This window comes from Nipponia nippon, unplaced genomic scaffold (genome assembly GCF_047370975.1).
Source record: "Nipponia nippon isolate SJK-2023a ecotype South Korea unplaced genomic scaffold, ASM4737097v1 scaffold_27, whole genome shotgun sequence".
NCBI lineage: Eukaryota > Metazoa > Chordata > Aves > Pelecaniformes > Threskiornithidae > Nipponia > Nipponia nippon.
The window spans coordinates 4,943,198-4,959,462 of NW_028262344.1; the positions used below are offsets into that span (position 1 = coordinate 4,943,198).

General features: G+C 58.7%; 3 protein-coding genes across 4 annotated transcripts; 1 reads left to right on the forward strand and 2 right to left on the reverse strand.

Annotated features, from left to right (window-relative positions):
• Positions 1-1,356: 1,356 nt before the first annotated feature.
• DDX56 (DEAD-box helicase 56) lies at positions 1,357-2,859 on the reverse strand. Its single transcript, XM_087762973.1, has 4 exons — positions 2,764-2,859; positions 2,234-2,383; positions 1,625-1,785; positions 1,357-1,531 (listed from the first exon to the last, which is right to left on the reverse strand). The coding sequence occupies exons 1-4, from the start codon at positions 2,824-2,826 to the stop codon at positions 1,357-1,359; spliced, it is 549 nt and encodes a 182-aa protein (XP_087619099.1). The 5' UTR covers positions 2,827-2,859.
• A 284-nt stretch (positions 2,860-3,143) lies between these two features.
• On the reverse strand, positions 3,144-5,085 carry TMED4 (transmembrane p24 trafficking protein 4). 2 transcript variants are annotated; one of them, XM_087762985.1, is made up of 5 exons: positions 4,908-5,085; positions 4,528-4,628; positions 3,734-3,859; positions 3,485-3,631; positions 3,144-3,412 (listed from the first exon to the last, which is right to left on the reverse strand). In XM_087762985.1, exons 1-5 carry the CDS (start codon positions 5,047-5,049, stop codon positions 3,263-3,265), a joined length of 666 nt encoding a protein of 221 aa, XP_087619111.1. In that variant the 5' UTR covers positions 5,050-5,085; the 3' UTR covers positions 3,144-3,262. The 2 variants fall into 2 exon arrangements, with proteins under 2 accessions (XP_087619111.1, XP_087619112.1); XM_087762986.1 differs by lacking the exon at positions 3,734-3,859.
• Positions 5,086-5,659: 574 nt separating this feature from the next.
• LOC148055065 (interleukin-1 family member 10-like) lies at positions 5,660-7,412 on the forward strand. The gene is made up of 4 exons (XM_087763042.1): positions 5,660-5,923; positions 6,021-6,109; positions 6,186-6,310; positions 7,083-7,412. Exons 1-4 carry the CDS (start codon positions 5,814-5,816, stop codon positions 7,290-7,292), a joined length of 534 nt encoding a protein of 177 aa, XP_087619168.1. The 5' UTR covers positions 5,660-5,813; the 3' UTR covers positions 7,293-7,412.
• The last annotated feature ends 8,853 nt before the right edge of the window (positions 7,413-16,265 follow it).

Sequence of the window (16,265 nt, forward strand, 5' to 3'; positions counted from 1 at the left end):
ATGGGCACCCCATTTTCCCCTTTACCCTCCTCCGCATCACCCCAGCGGTACCCCAAGCCAGCTGGGCACCCCACCATCCCCTCAGGGGTTACCAGGAGCAGGCGGGCAGCTCGAAATTGAGGGCACAGGCCGGGATGCCAAACTGCTCGAGGAAGAGCTTAAGGCGGTAGCAGCGGGCGAGGGTGCCCACGAAGAGCAGGGCCCGGCCCCGCAGCAGTCTCAGCTTCAGCAGGGTGCAGAGCAGCAGGAACTTTTCCTCCTCGGTGCTGCAGCGCACTACGAATTGCTGCAGTTAGGAGCTGCCCGGTAGCTGGGGCTCCGGCGGGTGCACCGTCACCTGCACCCATCATGGCAGGGTTGGGGGGACATGGGCACAAAGCTGTTGTGCCCCCCCCCCCAGCACACCTCAGCGTCCACCATACCCCATATATCCCCTAAAACGTCACCCCGTGGGTGCTGCATTTCCATGTCCCAGTGTCTCCCTATCTCCGTGCCTGCTCCAGAACCCCCAAACCTCCCTTGGACCCCCCAAACCTCCCCTGGGATCCCCCAAACCTCCCCCTGTGCACTCCCCAGGCCCCCCAAACCCACCCCTGTGCCCCCCAAGTGCCCGCTCACCGGGTTGTGCAGCACCAGCTCCTTCAGGGCCTCCACGTCGGGGCTGAAGGTGGCCGACATGAGCAGCGCCTGGTAGATCTTGGGGAGGTGGCTGTGGGGGCAGAGGGAGGGGCTTAGCACCAGCCCCCGTGGCTGGGGGTGATGGGGCCCCCCCAGAGCCCTTGGCACCAGACCTGGCAACGCCCAGGTTCCCCTCTTGAGCATCACAGTGCCCACCAGCCCTCGCAATGTGCCCCAAACGTCCCCTAGCTCTGCAAGTGCCGCCCTGTATCGTCTTGCCCCGGCTGTTTCCCTCAAACCCCGGGCTGTGCCCCCCATGTCCTCCAGCCCCAGCAGTGCCCCACAGCCCTGGCAGTGCCCCAAAAACCCTGGCTGTGCTCCCCATGTTCTCTAGTTCCAGCAGTGCCCCTCAAACCCTTGGTGTCCCCCAAACCTCTAGCTGTACCTCCCCCAAACCCTCTAGCCCCACAGCCCTAGTAGTGCTCTCAAACTCCTGTCTGTGCTCCCCATGTCATCTAGCTCTTAGCAGTACCCCCCAAACCCCTAGCTGTGCCCCCCAAACCCCTAGCTGTGCCCCCCATATTCTCCAACCCCAGCAGTGCCCCCCCCCAGCCCTGGCAGTGTCCCCAAACCCTCATAGTACCCCCAAACTCCAGGCAGTGTCCCCCAAACTTTCAGTGGCCCCAAATCCCTGGCTGTGCCCCCCAGGTCCCTGTCCCTGCCCCCCTGGGGTGCCCCTCACCACAGCAGGGACTTGATGTCCTCACCGAAGCTGAAGGAGAGCAGCAGGTTGGCCTCATCCAGCACCAGCAGCTCCAATGAGTGCCACAGGCTCAGGCTGCAGGCGCTAAGGTGTGCCAGCACCTGCGCCAGCATGCCCACCACCACGTCTGGCTTCTCCATCAGCACTGGCCTGGCGACACACCGCGTCACCCGCCTCTGCCGTCAACCCCCACCTGCCGGGGGGACCCAGGCATCTGGGGCAGGGGGTCGGGGGTGAGCTTACCGCTGGGCGGCGAGGTCGGTCTGAGCACAGAGGTCGGCCACCCGCACGTCTCGGGCGCAGAAAGCTGCCAGCTGCCGCAGGCTGCACACCACCTGCTGCCCCAGCTCCTTGGAGGGTACCAGCACCAGTGCCCGCACCGCCTGCGCCACCGCCGAGGGCGCCTGCGCCCGCCCGCCGTCACATGGGCACAGGAGAGCTGCCCCAGCACCCATAGAGCCCACCACGCGCCCCACGGAGCCCACTATGTGCCCCACGGAGCCCAGCCCTGCCCGCATCCCCCACGGTGCCCACGTGCCCTGCGGTGTTCCCCCCTGCTCAGCACCCAGCCCTGCCCCACAGTGCCCGTCCGTACCCCACACTCTCCAGCACCTACCTGGCCCGCACTGCCCACCCATACCCGATACCCCACAGAGCCCGTGTGCCCCACGGCGCCCACCCCTGCCTTCACACCCCACGCTGCCCAATCCTCCCTAGATACCCCCCAATGCCCCACAGAGCCCACGTACCCCCCAGTGCCCCCCCAAACCCGATACCCCACAGCTCCCACCCCACCTGATCCCACCCCCGGTGCCCTCCCAGCCCAGCCCTACCCCCCACCACCCCACTCACCGCCTTGACGCGCAGGAGGTGCTGGAGCAGGGGCAGCCCGTACGCCCCCGTTTTCCCGAAGCCGGTCCTGGCCCGGGCCAGGAGGTCGCGGCCCTCCAGCGCCAGGGGAATGGCCTCGGCCTGGATGGCCCAGCCCAGCTCCGCCACCGCCTGCGGGGACCGTCACCTCGGGGGTCGCAGCCGGCGGGGCTCCCCAGTGCCCCCCCGTCGCAAGGGGGGTACCCACGGCCAGCTCCCTCCCCGCGGCGGGGGGGGGGCCCAGGCCTGCGGAGCAGCCCCACCCCGAGGGACCCCGCTGTCCCGGCCCCTCATGCCTCCTCCGTTCCCAAAGGGACCCCGGTGTCCTAGCCCCCCTCCCCACCGAGGGACCCAAGTCCTGGCCCCCTCAGGGCCCTCCCCCCCACACCTACAAAGAGACACCGGCATCTGGGCCCCTCAAAGCCTCCCCCTCGCCCACCGCGACCCCCCCCAGCCAATCCCCCCCAGGTGCCCGCAGCCCACCGCCACCCCGCTCCCGGCCGCCGGCGCACCCGCAGCAGCCGCCCGTCCAGCCCCATGTGCTCGAAGCCCGGAGCTGCCTCCGCCGCCGCCATCTTGGCCGCCCGCCACCGACTGCGCCTGCGCGCTCCCCCACACCCACCAACACTTCCGCAGCGCGCCCGCCAGGAGAGCGGAGGAGAGGGGAAGCCGGCAGCCGCCGCGCCGCCCCCTGGCGGTGGATGACTGAGCAGCGCCCTCGGCTACTCGGAGTGGGAGTGGGGCAGCCCCGGCCACCTGGGTCCCTCCGTCCCCGGTCCTTCGGGGGCGAAACGCACCGCGGACCGGCAGCCGGACGCCTGAGCCCCCTGCCCGGCTTGATGCCGCCCCTCCAAAAAAAGCACCAAAAAAACCCCATCAGACCCCCAAAATCCTTTATTTTCCCTCATAAACGCTGCCGCGGGGGCCAGCCCCCACCCTCCCCGATGGCAGGCAGGGCCCCCCGACGCTGCCCGCCACCCCCGGGGCTGTGGGAGCCCCCCCGGGGCGGGGCTACACCAGCTTCTTGGCCTCGAAAAAGCTCTTGAGGTGCCTCATCTGCCAGATGCCGGTGAGGATGAGGATGATGGTCTGGGCGATGGACCACCACAGCACCCGCTGGTTGGTGCTCTCGCTCGTCATGCGGAAACGCTCCTCCCGGTACTGTCGGCCAAAGAAAAGAAAATAAAGGGGAGGAAAAAGAGGGGGTTCAGCCCCCCGGAGCCCCCTCCTCACCCGTTGGTAGTTTTGCTCCTTCTGGATCTGCTCGACCTGGTCAAGGAGCTGGCGGGCGCGGAGCTGCAGCTCCGTCAGTTTGTCCTTGGCAGCAATTTCGGGGTAGTTGTTGGTGTGTTCGCCCACCTGGATATCCAGGTGCACCCGCTGCGGGGAAAAGACAGGGCAGGGGGGGATGTCAGGGGACCCCTGCTGCTGCTGACACCCCCTCATGGGGTTTGGGTGTGTGTGTGTGTGTCCCCCAGTTACCAGCTTGCCACCAGCAAAGAGCGCCATGCGGGTGGAGTTGGAGTGGAGGCAGATCTGGTGCTCGCCTGGCGTGTGGGAGGTGAAGGTGAAGCGGCCTTCGGAGCCGTACTGCCGTGACAACACCACCTGTGTCAGGATGAGGCCACTGTCACCCAGCGCCTACCTTGGGGGGGCACCGAGACAGCCCCCGTGTGTCCCACAGACCCCCTGCCCCGTCTGGCAAGGAACCCCATGCTCCCCAGGGACACCCTGCCCTGGCCAGAATGCACCCCAGGGACCCCACACCCAGGACAGCGGACACTCCATGCAGCCCAGGGACCCCCTGCCCTGGCTGGAAGGCACCCCAGGAACCCCCCAGCCCAGCTAGTAGGCACCCCAGGGACCCCACACCCAGTCTGCCGGGCACCCCATGTGATGTAGGGACGCTCTACCCTAGCTAGAGTGCACCCCACATACCCCAGGGACCTCACACCCAGGATAGCGGACACCTCATACACCCCAGGGACCTCCTGCCCTGGCTAGAAGGCACCCCAGGAACCCCCCAACCCAGCTAGCAGGCACCCTAGGGATCCCACACCCAAGCTGGCAGGCACCCCATGTAACGTAGGGACCCCCTACTCTTATTGGTAGGCACCCTATGCTCCCCAGGGACCCCCGGCCCTGGCTGGCAGGCACCCCATGCCCAGACTGGTAAGTGCCCAAGCCCCCCCAGGACCCCATCCCCGGGCCGGTGGGTGCCCGAGCCCCCCGGAGACCCCCACCCCCAGGCCGGTGGGTGCCCCAGGGCCGCTCACCTTGCCGTCGGGGTCCTTCACCTCCACGTGCATGCCCAGCCCTGGGGTGGAGGGCAGGAACGACTCCGACTGCTTGTCCCACAGCTGCGTCCGGTAGTTCCCTGAGGGGCAGCAAGTCAGAGCGGGCCCAGCACCCCCCAGCTAGGCCCCCCCGGCCCCATTACCCCCCCACCCCCGGTTCCTGTGGGTCTCTCCTGCCTCTCCCCACCCCCGTCGTTCCTGGGGGCTCCCCATTGCCCCCCCGTCCCTCCCGGTGCCCGGAGGTCCCTAACGTTGCCCCCCCCCGGTGCCCGGTGGTCCCTCCCGTTACCCCTCCCGGTCCCCGGTGATCACCTCGCTGCCCCGCCCCGGCCCCCGACGGCCCCTCCCGCGCCCCGCACCGATAACCATTGTCTCATCCGGGATTTCCTCGATAAAACAACGCTTCTCGGTCTCGCCGATGTGGAAGTAAAGGCCATGGGCGCTCCAGACCACCAGCACCAGGGCGGCAACCGCCGCCCGCAGCGCCCCGCCACCCGCCATGGCCCGCGTCCCCCCGCCCCGCCCGCGGGGGCGGCACCGCGCATGCGCCGCCCCTCCCCGCACCGACTGCGCATGCGCTGCCCTCCTCCCGTCGCCTACCGCGCATGCACAGTGTGCCTGGGCAGGGGGAGCATGCGCAGCTCCCTGTCCGCTCACACTGCGCATGCGCCGCCCGCCGCCGGCCACTCAGCGGTCCCCACGCTACACCTACGGGTGCCCGCTGGGCTCCTGCCGGTGGCGGCGGCCCGCGTCGCTTCACTGCGCATGCGCCTCCCGACACGATGACACACGCATGCGCAGCGCGCCCCGCCCGGTGGCGCAGCAGGGAGGGCGTCGCCCCCCCAGCTCTAAGATTGACAGTTCGAGCCCCGCCTGGGCCAGCTTCGAGGGGCCCGGTGACCCCCGGGCGTATCCCGGTGTTTCCCCCCCGGGGCAATTGGCCCCGATTGCCACCCCCGGTCATGCCGAGCCCTCCGGCGGGGCGGAGCCAACCCTTCACACCCCGCCAGCATGTGGCAACACCACCACCAACCTCCTTCCTTCATTCCTTCCTCCCTGCCACTGCCCCGGGGCTTGGCCGGGGTGGGGGTCCTATGGGTGAGCGGTGACCGGGGACCCCCCGGGGAAGGGCCCTGGCGAGGCGGGAGGGAAAGCGGAACTGCAGGGATGATTGCGCCACTGGCAGCCCCCCGCCTCCGCAGGCTGGAAATTTCGGGAGGGGTTATAAAGGCAGGGGGGGCGCGGGTGGCGGGCATCGGGGTGCCATGGCATGCCAGCCCGCGCTCACCCTCGCCCTCCTCTTCCTCTGCGCAGAGGCCGAAGGCTTCGCCCTCTGCCATGCGCCCACCCTGCAGACCAAAGTCTTCCAGTATTGGTAAGTAGGGTGGGGGGAGCACCCATGGGTGACATCTTGGGGAGGGAGGGGGTCAGGTTGCTGGGGTGGGCACCGCTGGCACCGCTGTCCCCGGCAGGATTTGGGACGTCAACCAGAAATCGCTTTACCTGCGCAATGACCAGCTGGTGGCCGGACACCTGCAAGGGGCCAACGCTGCCCTCGAAGGTGAGATGGGGACATGGGGGGGGACATGCGTCGGGCATGCCCTGATGGCCCTGCGTATGTGTCCTCCCCACCACAGAGAAGGTGTTTTGGGTGCCCAACTGTGCCTTCAAGCCCACCCGGCTGCCTGTCATCCTGGGCATCCAGAATGGCACCCACTGCCTGGCCAGCCCCCCCGCCAGCCAGCCCACCCTGCAGCTGCAGGTCAGGGGACACCAAAGGGACGGGGACGTCACAGGGATGGGGATGCCACAGGGACGGGGACATCAAAGGGAATGGGGATGCCATGGGGATGAGGACACTGTGGGGACGGGGACACTATGGTCACGGGGATGCCATGGGGATGGGGATGCCATGGGGATGGGGATGCCACAGGGGTGGGGATGCCACAGGGGTGGGGATGCCATGGGGATGAGGACACCATGGGGACGGGGACACTGTGGGGATGGGGTTGCCATGGAGTTGGGGATGCCACAGGGATGGGGACACCATGGGGATGGGGACACAGCAGGGATGGGGACATGAAAGGGATGGGGACACTGTGGGGATGGGGATGTCACAGGGACAGGGACACCACGGGGACACCATGGGGATGGGGACACAGCAGGGATGGGGACATGAAAGGGATGGGGATGTCACAGGGACAGGGACACCACAGGGACACCATGGGGAGGGGACTCATGGGGCTGGGGACATCATGGGGACAGGGACGCCACAGGGTTGGGGACACAGCAGGGACAGGGCACATGGGGATCATGGGGCTGGGGCATCACAGGGATGGGGACACCATGGGGAGGGGACACCTGGGGACAGGGACACTGCAGTGGTGGGGACACAGGGATAACAGGGATGGGGCATTGCGGGGATGGGGACACCACAGGGCTGGGGCCACTGCAAGGCTGGGGACCACTGCAGATCCAGGTAGCATGGTCACCCCGTTTCTGGGGTGACGTTCCGGTGCCGGTGCCTGCCGCAGGACGCCGACATCAGGGAGCTGCCCCACGCCGGTGCGGCCTCGGCCGCCTTCACCTTCTTCCGCTCCTACAAGGACGGGCTGTGGCGCTTCGAGTCGGCCGCCAACCCCGGCTGGTTCCTCTGCACCTCAGCCCATGGCCACCAGCCTCTGGGGCTCTCCCAGCACCCCAATGCCACCCACCTCCTTGACTTCTACTTCCAGCTCTGCTGAACCCCCTCGTCCCTGGGGATGGTGACGTCCCCCACCGGGGACGATGACATTCCCTTAGAGACAATGACGTCCTCACCCCAGGGATGGTGACATCCCGCAGGAATAAAGATGCTTAGGACACCTTGGTCCCCGTGGTGTGGGTGGCAGCAAGGAGGGGGGGACAGGGCAGGGCAGGGTGAGCGGTGGCCCCCGGTGCCTGCGTCATTGTGGCGGGATGGCCGGTGTTGCGCCACCAGCTCGTTAGGGACAAGGATGGGACGTCCCCAAGGGGGGTGACGCAGCTAGCGGAGCTGCCCCATAGCTGGGCGCCTCCCGGGTTTGTCCTCTTCCTAGATTTTTGGTGGCAGACGCCTCCCGCCCGGCACGCCCCAACTGCCGCCAGCACCATACGGTGTGGCCTGGCACGGCATGGCCTGGCACGGCATGGCAGGGATGGGGCACGCAGGACTGTGGGGATGGGGCACATGGGCACCGTGGGGACAGGGCACGTGGGACCTCAGGGACGGGGCACACGGGCACCATGGGGACAAGGTACATGGGACCATGGGGACAGGACACGTGGGCACCATGGGGATGGGACACAGGGGACCATGGGGACAGGGCTCACAAGGCCATGAGGATGGGGGACGTGGGACCATGGAGACAGGGCATGTGGGAGCTTGGGGACAGGGCTCACAGGACCATGGGGATGGGGCACACAGGACCTTGGGGACATGGCTCACAGGCACCGCAGGGACAGGGCACATGGGACACACCAGTATCTTGGGGACAGGGCACAGGGGGCATCACAGGGACCATCCATAGAGCACACAGCATCACAGGACAGGGGACACTGCAGGAACAGCGATGGCAGGGGGCACCTGGGTACCATGGGGATGTGGCACAGGGGGGCATCCCAGCCACAGTGACCACAGGCATCATGGGGGGGGACACATGAGGGACACAGGGATCAGGTGGTGTTTCACCATCGCTCCGCATCCCCGTCACCCATCCTCCCACTGTGCCAGCTCCCGCCCAGCCCAGCTCGCTCCCGTACAATTACGGGGGCGGGCTCTGCCCCCCCACCTGGCCCTATAAGAACCACTGTGTCCTGGTTTCAGCTGGGATAGAGTTAATTTTCTTCCTAGTAGCTGGTATGGTGCTGTGTTTTGGATTTAGGATGAGAATAATGTTGATAACACACTGATGTTTTAGTTGTTGCTGAGCAGTGCTTACACCAGTCAAGGACTTTTCAGCTTCCCATGCTCTGCCAGGTGCACAAGAAGCTGGGAGGGAGCACAGCCAGGGGGGCTGACCCAGGCTGGCCAAAGGGCTATTCCATACCATGTGACGTCATGGCCAGTATATAAACTGGGGGAGTTGGCCGGGGGGCAGTGATCGCTGCTCGGGGATGTGCTGGGCAACAGTTGGCGGGTGGTGAGCAATTGTATAGTCTATCACTTGCTTTGTATATTTTTATTGTATTATTACATTATTATTATTATTATTATTATTATTATTATTATTACTACTACTACTACTACTACTACTACTATTCTATTTCATTTTACTTCAATTATTAAACTGTTCTTATCTCAACCCAGGAGTTTTCTGACTTTCACCCTTTCAATTCTCTCCCCCATCCCACTGGGGAAGGGGGAGTGAGCGAGCAGCTGTGTGGTGCTTAGTTGCTGGCTGGGGTTAAACCACAACAGTCCTTTTTGGCGCCCAATGTGAGGCTCGAAGGGTTTGAGATAATAACAGGTTAACCAGAGTGTATTAAGGAATTTGTATCTGTTAACAGTTGCTGGTCATAATATTGATTCATCTGCTCTGGGTATTAGTCTACCTGATCTGCACCATGCTCTTGTTTTTGCAGTACATGTTAAAGAATGGTGTTGGGTTTTGCAGTTTGCTGTGCTCTGCCGTGATTGGTGATGTTTTGCCTGGGAGATTTGTTATTAAAACACTGACCTTGAGCATTATCTGGTGTTTGGGTTCTGTACTGAAGCCATTACTGTACTTCGGGTACCACCTCCTGGAGACATTTAGCAATTATACCTCTTCTTCTGAGAGGTGTTTTTATGGAGGAAATACAGAATGGCACCTTGGCTGCCTTCTTCTGTGATGTTTCCTCCTTCATTACAACAACTTTTCTGTATCTTGAACATCCTTGGGTAGTTAAGATATATTTATTGCTAGTTCTTGGGAATATTGTTTCGGTTTTGTCTAGAGTTAATATGCATTTTAAGAATATCATCCAGAGATCTGCCCCAAGGCTGGATAGTTATGAGTGGCAGGGTGTGTGGGAGAGCATGGGCAAATGCCTAGGACAGTGGGCCCCTCCAGTGTTTTGGAACTTCACCCCTGAACAAGTGCAGAATCCTGAAAAATTAGTAGAACATTTGGAAAAAGTATGCTGTCACCCTGGCAATTCTAGGGAGACACAAATCACCGCAATGTGCTGGGGCCTGGCCCATGCCTACCGAGCCCTATTCAACACTATTCAGAACCCTCAAGGGGAAGAGAAGGTCTCTGGATCTGATGACAAAACGACTGGCGCTGCGGCTATGCCAGCCCCGGCAACAGACACTGCGGCTACACCAGCCCCTGTGACGAGCACTGCTGATACGCCAGCCCCTGTAACAGGTGCTGTGGCTACGCCAGAGAACCAAGCCGTGCCAGTATCACTTGCCCCTATACAGAAGAAAAACTACACAAGAACATCAACTCGTTTAGTAAGGGCTGATGATGAACCAGGGCCATCACAAGAACAGGAGGAGGAAGAGGCAGAACCCACAAATGAGATGGTAACCACCCGATCCCTGTCCCTGAGTGAGCTGCGAGATATGAGAAAAGATTTTAGTCGTCATCCAGGCGAGCACATCATCACTTGGCTGCTCTGATGCTGGGATAATGGGGCTAGTAGCCTGGAATTAGAGGGTAGGGAAGCCAAGCAGCTGGGATCCCTTTCTAGGGAAGGGGGCATTGACAAAGCGATTGGAAAAGGGGCAAAAGCCCTCAGCCTCTGGAGGCGACTCCTGTCAGGCGTGAAGGAAAGGTATCCCTTCAAGGAAGATGTTATATGTCAGCCAGGCAAGTGGACCACCATGGAGAGAGGTATCCAGCACCTGAGGGAATTAGCTGTGCTCGAGGTGATTCATAATGACCTGAACAACAAGCAGTTATCCTAAGATCCAGATGAAGTCCAGTGCACACGACCCATGTGGCGGAAGTTTGTACAGACAAACTCTTTGGCAATAATGACCTGGAAAGATGAAGAGGGACCAACGTTGGATGAATTGGATGGCCAACTCCGACAATACGAAGAAAGTCTCCCTTCCTCCCTATGGGCCTGCGTCTCAGCTGTGGAGAAACTGCCTGACGTGCTAGCTGAGAAATTATCCCGAGAGTTCCAGCGATTCAAAGAGGACATGTCCTACTCCTCGCCTGTACAGACCAGTATCTCAGCCATCAGGAGTAAGCATCCATCTCTTCAAGAGAGAAGATATAGTGGATACACACCACGGGGCACCCTGTGGTTTTGTCTGCGTGACCATGGAGAGGGCGTGAGGAAGAGGGATGGAAAATCTACCTCGACCCTAGAGGCACGGGTACGTGAGTTGCAAGGAAGAACAACTACAAAAGGGGGTTCTCCCAGGAAAATTGCTGCTCCAGTTTCCAGTGAGCAGTTCCCCAGACAGGGTAGAAGGGCTGATTTTGCTTCTGATCTCAATAAAGGGGTTTTTGATTCGCATTGACAAGAAGTGAGTAACGAATGCTATGACCAGGACTAGAGGGGCCCTGCCTCCAGCCAGGTGGAGGAAAGGGACAACCGGGTGTACTGGACTGTGTGGATTCAATGGCCTGGCACATCAGCCCCACAGGAGTAGAAGGCTTTAGTAGACACCGGTGCACAGTGTACCCGAATGCCATCAAGCTATGAAGGGGCAGAACCCATCCGTATTTCTGGAGTAACAGGGGGATCCCAACAGCTGACTGTATTGGAGACCGAAGTGAGCTTAACCGGGAAGGAGTGGCAACAGCACCCCATTGTGAGTGGCCCAGAGGCTCCGTGCATCCTTGGCATAGACTACCTCAGGAGAGGGTATTTCAAGGACCCAAAAGGGTACCGGTGGGCTTTTGGCATAGCTGCCTTGGAGACGGAGGAAATTAAACAGCTGTCTACCCTGCCTGGTCTCTTGAAGGACCCTTCTGTTGTGGGGTTGCTGAGGGTCAAAGAACAACAGGTGCCAATCGCTACCACAACAGTGCACCGGCGGCAATATCGCACCAACAGAGACTCCCTGATTCCCATCCATAAGCTGATTCGTCAACTGGAGAGCCAAGGAGTGATCAGCAAGACTCCCTCACCCTTTAACAGTCCCATATGGCCAGTGCGAAAGTCTAGTGGAGAGTGGAGACTAACAGTAGACTATCGGGGCCTGAATGAAGTCACGCTGCCACTGAGTGCTGCCGTGCCGGACAGGCTAGAACTTGGTGGGGCTCCGGAACACCTGCAATACATTGATGACATCATCGTGTGGGGCAACACAGCAGAAGAGGTTTTTGAGAAAGGGAAGAAAGTAGTTGTCGTGGTTTTACCCCAGCCAGCAACTAAGCACCACGCAGCCGCTCGCTCACTCCCCCCCCGGTGGGACAGGGGAGAGGATCGGAAGAGCAAAAGGGGAAAGCTCGTGGGTTCAGATAAGAACAGTTTAATAACTAAAGTAAAATAAAAATAGAACAGTAATATTATTATTATTATTATTATTATTATTATTATTATTATTTTATTATTATTATTATTAACAACAACAACAACAAGAAGTAATAATAGTACAATAGTAATACAAAGCAAGCGATATACTCTACAATTGCTCACCACTCGTCGACCGATGCCCAGCCCGTCCCCCAAGCAGCGATGGTTGCCCCTCCCCCGGCTAACTCCCCCAGTTTATATACTGAGCATGACGTCACATGGTATGGAATAGCCCCTTGGCCAGCCCGGGTCAGCTGTCCTGGCTGTGCCCCCTCCCAGCTTCTTGTGCACCTGGCAGAACATGGGAAGCTGGAAAGTCCTTGACCAGTGTGAGCGCCACTTAGCAACTACTTAGCAAGAACAAAACATCAGTGTATCGTCGACATTGTTCTCACCCTAAACCCAAAACACAGCCCCATACCGGCTACCAAGAAGAAAATTAACTCTATCCCAGCTGAAACCAGGACAGTAGTCTAAATCCTTCTGGAGGCTGGCTTTGCCATAAAACAAAGTAAGGTCAAGGGACCTGCACAGGAGATCCAGTTCTTAGGAATAAAATGGCAAGATGGGTGTCGTCAGATCCCAATGGATGTGATCAACAAAATCACAGCCATGTCTCCACCAACCAGCAAAAAGGAAACACAAGCTTTCTTGGGCGTTGTGGGTTTTTCGAGAAGGCATATTCCAAATTACAGTCTCATCCTAAGCCCTCTCTATCAAGTGACCTGGAAGAAGAATGATTTCAAATGGGGCCCTGAGCAACGACAAGCCTTTGAGCAAATTAAACGGGAGATAGTTCATGCAGCCGCCCTTGGGCCAGTCCGGGCAGGGCAAGATGTAAAAAATGTGCTCTACACTGCAGCTGGGGAGAACGGCCCTACCTGGAGCCTCTGGCAGAAAGCACCAGGGGAGACTCGAGGTCGACCCCTGGGGTTTTGTAGTCGGGGGATACAGAGGAGCCGAGGCTGGCTCTACTCCAACTGAAAAAGAGCTATTGGCAGCATATGAAGGGGTTCGAGCTGCTTCGGAAGTGGTTGGTACTGAAGCACAGCTCCTCCTGGCACCCTGACTGCCAGTGCTGGGCTGGATGTTCGAAGGGAGGGTCCCCTGTACACATCATGCAACTGATGCTACATGGAGTAAGTGGGTGGCACTCATCACCCAACGGGCCCAAATAGGAAACCCCAGTCGCCCAGGAATCTTGGAAGTGATCATGGACTGGCCAGAAAGCTAAGATTTCAGAATATCGCCAGAGGAGGAGGTGACGCGTGCTGAGGAGGCCCCACCGTATAATAAACTACCAGAAAATGAGAAGCAATATGCCCTGTTCACTGATGGGTCCTGTCGTCTTGTGGGGAAGCATCAGAGGTGGAAAGCTGCTGTATGGAGTCCTGTACGAGAAGTTGCAGAAACTGCTGAAGGAGAAGGGGAATTGAGTCAGTTTGCAGAGGTGAAGGCCATCCAGCTGGCTTTAGATATGGCCGAACGAGAAAAGTGGCCAATGCTCTATCTCTATACCGACTCATGGATGGTGGCAAGTGCCCTGTGGGGGTGGTTGCAGCAACGGAAGCAGAGCAACTGGCAGGGCAGAGGCAAACCCATCTGGGCTGCCACATTGTGGCAAGATATTGCTGCCCGGGTAGAGAACCTGGTTGTAAAAGTACGTCATGTAGATGCTCACGTACCCAAGAGTCGGGCCGGTGAAGAACATCAAAACAACCAGCAGGTGGACCAGGCTGCTAAGATTGAAGTGGCTCAGGTGGATCTCGACTGGCACCATAAGGGTGAATTATGTCTAGCTTGGTGTTCCCATGACACCTCAGGCCACCAAGGAAGAGATGCAACATATAGATGGGCTCGCGATCGAGGGGTGGACCTGACCATGGACACTATTGCACAGGTTATCCATGAATGCGAAACATGCGCTGCAATCAAGCAAGCCAAGTGGTTCAAGCCTCTCTGGTATGGAGGACGATGGCTGAAATATCAATATGGGGAGGCCTGGCAGATTGATTATATCACACTCCCACAAACCCGCCAAGGCAAGCGCCATGTGCTTACAATGGTGAAAGCAACCACCAGATGGCTGGAAACATATCCTGTGCCCCATGCCACCACCTGGAATGCTGTCCTGGGCCTTGAAAAGCAAGTCCTATGGTGACATGGCACCCCAGAAAGAATTGAGTCAGACAATGGGACTCATTTCCAAAGCAACCTCATAGACACCTGGGCCAAAGAGCATGGCATTGAGGGGGTACAGCACATCCCCTGTCATGCACCAGCCTCTGGGAAAATTGAATGATACAATGGACTGTTAAAGAGTACACTGAGAGCAGTGGGTGGTGGGAGAGTCAAACACTGGGATACACATTCAGCAAAGGCCACCTGGTTAGTCAACACTAGGGGATCTGCCAATCGAGCTGGCCCTGCCCACTCAAAACTTTTACGTACTGTAGAAGGGGATAAAGTCCCTGTAGTGCACCTAAAAAATATGCTGGGGAAGACAGTCTGGGTTACTCCCGTCTCAGGCAGAGGCAAACCCATTTGTGGGATTGCTTTTGCTCAAGGACCTGGGTGCACTTGGTGGGTGATGCGGGAGGATGGGGAAGTCCAATGTGTACCTCAAGGAGACTTGGTTTTGGGTGAAAATAGCCAATGAACTGAATGGTATGATGTTAGTTGCTGTATAATACTGTATGTCATCACTTCTGTGATTACTATGTGCCATATCAACAGTATACAGTAAGAATCACCCAAATTAATGAAGAATGAACTTTGAGGAAACCGAGCAAAGTGCAGTGGTGATGGAACCAGAACTGGCTTCAGCATGCAACAATCCAACACCACACACCATCTCTCCTGCCCTGAAGGACTGTTATGATGGATGAAGCCCAAAGTCATGGACTAAATGAACTCAACAAACATTTTAGAGGGATAACCCATAGACTAAGGAAATTATATCTGTGTCTGTATATATATATATATGTATATCTCTCTCAAAAGACTGGAAAAGTGGTAGTGATTAATTGGAATGTATTGGAAAGTGTAAGACCTGGGCATGACGTATATGGTATGGAATAAGGGGTGAATACCATCCTGGTTTCGGCTGGGATAGAGTTAATTTTCTTCTTAGTAGCTGGTATGGTGCTGTGTTTTGGATTTAGGATGAGAATAATGTTGATAACACACTGATGTTTTAGTTGTTGCTAAGCAGTGCTTACACCAGTCAAGGACTTTTCAGCTTCCCATGCTCTGCCAGGTGCACAAGAAGCTGGGAGGGGGCACAGCCAGGACAGCTGACCCAGACTGGCCAAGGGGCTATTCCATACCATATGGTTTCAGGCCCAGTATATAAACTGGGGGGAGTTGGCCGGGGGGCAGCGATCACTGCTTGGGGATGTGCTGGGCAACATTCGGCGGGTGGTGAGCAATTGTATAGTCTATCACTTGCTTTGTATATTATTATTGTATTATTACATTATTATTATTATTATTATTATTATTATTATTATTACTACTACTACTACTACTACTACTACTACTACTACTACTACTACTACTACTACTATTCTATTTCATTTTACTTCAATTATTAAACTGTTCTTATCTCAACCCACGAGTTTTCTGACTTTCACCCTTTCAATTCTCTCCCCCATCCCACTGGGGTGGGGGGAGTGAGCGAGCGGCTGTGTGGTGCTTGGTTGCTGGCTGGGGTTAAACCACGACACACTGTCACCCGGAGTGGGGAACATAACCCAGAGGACACGGGACAGGATTTCAGAAGCTGACAGATTTGCAGGTATCACTAGGGATGGAGACAAGCTGGGTTCTGCTTGGGCAACAGTCTGAGGATGTTCACTCTGGAGCCTACTGACAACCAGGAGCCTATTGGCAACTGGGAGACCAGGTGCATTGGGGGGGGATCCCTCACCCACGTCACCCATGTCACCCACGTGCTACCCTCTCTCCCATGCAGGCTCATCCATGTCCCATGCGTCCAGACCTGCCTTCAGGTGAGCTGTGACAGGGTGGGGCCAGGGTTGTCCCTCCCCTCGTACCCGGGGCCTGAGTCACCCAGTGTGGCACCCGCCCTCATCCCTCTCTCTCCCTGTCCCCTGAGCTGCAGTGGGGCCGAGGGTTCCCAGGGACACCCAGAGCGGTCCCAGTCTCACGGGCACCCACTGGGTGTCATGGCGGGGCTGAGCACAGGGACCGGGGACACGGTGGAGTCT

Bases quoted from the DNA above. Each gene is read 5' to 3' on its own strand.
- DDX56 (XM_087762973.1), bottom strand. From the start codon at position 2,826: ATGGCGGCGGCGGAGGCAGCTCCGGGCTTCGAGCACATGGGGCTGGAC. The intron at 2,384-2,763 runs GTGCGCCGGCGG...CGGTCCCCGCAG, and splicing joins TGGACGGGCGGCTGCTGCGG to GCGGTGGCGGAGCTGGGCTG. The intron at 1,532-1,624 runs GTAAGCTCACCC...GTGTGTCGCCAG, and splicing joins ACCGACCTCGCCGCCCAGCG to GCCAGTGCTGATGGAGAAGC.
- TMED4 (XM_087762985.1), bottom strand. From the start codon at position 5,049: ATGGCGGGTGGCGGGGCGCTGCGGGCGGCGGTTGCCGCCCTGGTGCTG. The intron at 4,629-4,907 runs GTGCGGGGCGCG...GCTGCCCCTCAG, and splicing joins GGATGAGACAATGGTTATCG to GGAACTACCGGACGCAGCTG. The intron at 3,632-3,733 runs GTAACTGGGGGA...TTTTCCCCGCAG, and splicing joins TCTTTGCTGGTGGCAAGCTG to CGGGTGCACCTGGATATCCA.
- LOC148055065 (XM_087763042.1), top strand. From the start codon at position 5,814: ATGGCATGCCAGCCCGCGCTCACCCTCGCCCTCCTCTTCCTCTGCGCA. The intron at 5,924-6,020 runs GTAAGTAGGGTG...TGTCCCCGGCAG, and splicing joins ACCAAAGTCTTCCAGTATTG to GATTTGGGACGTCAACCAGA. The intron at 6,110-6,185 runs GTGAGATGGGGA...TCCCCACCACAG, and splicing joins GGCCAACGCTGCCCTCGAAG to AGAAGGTGTTTTGGGTGCCC.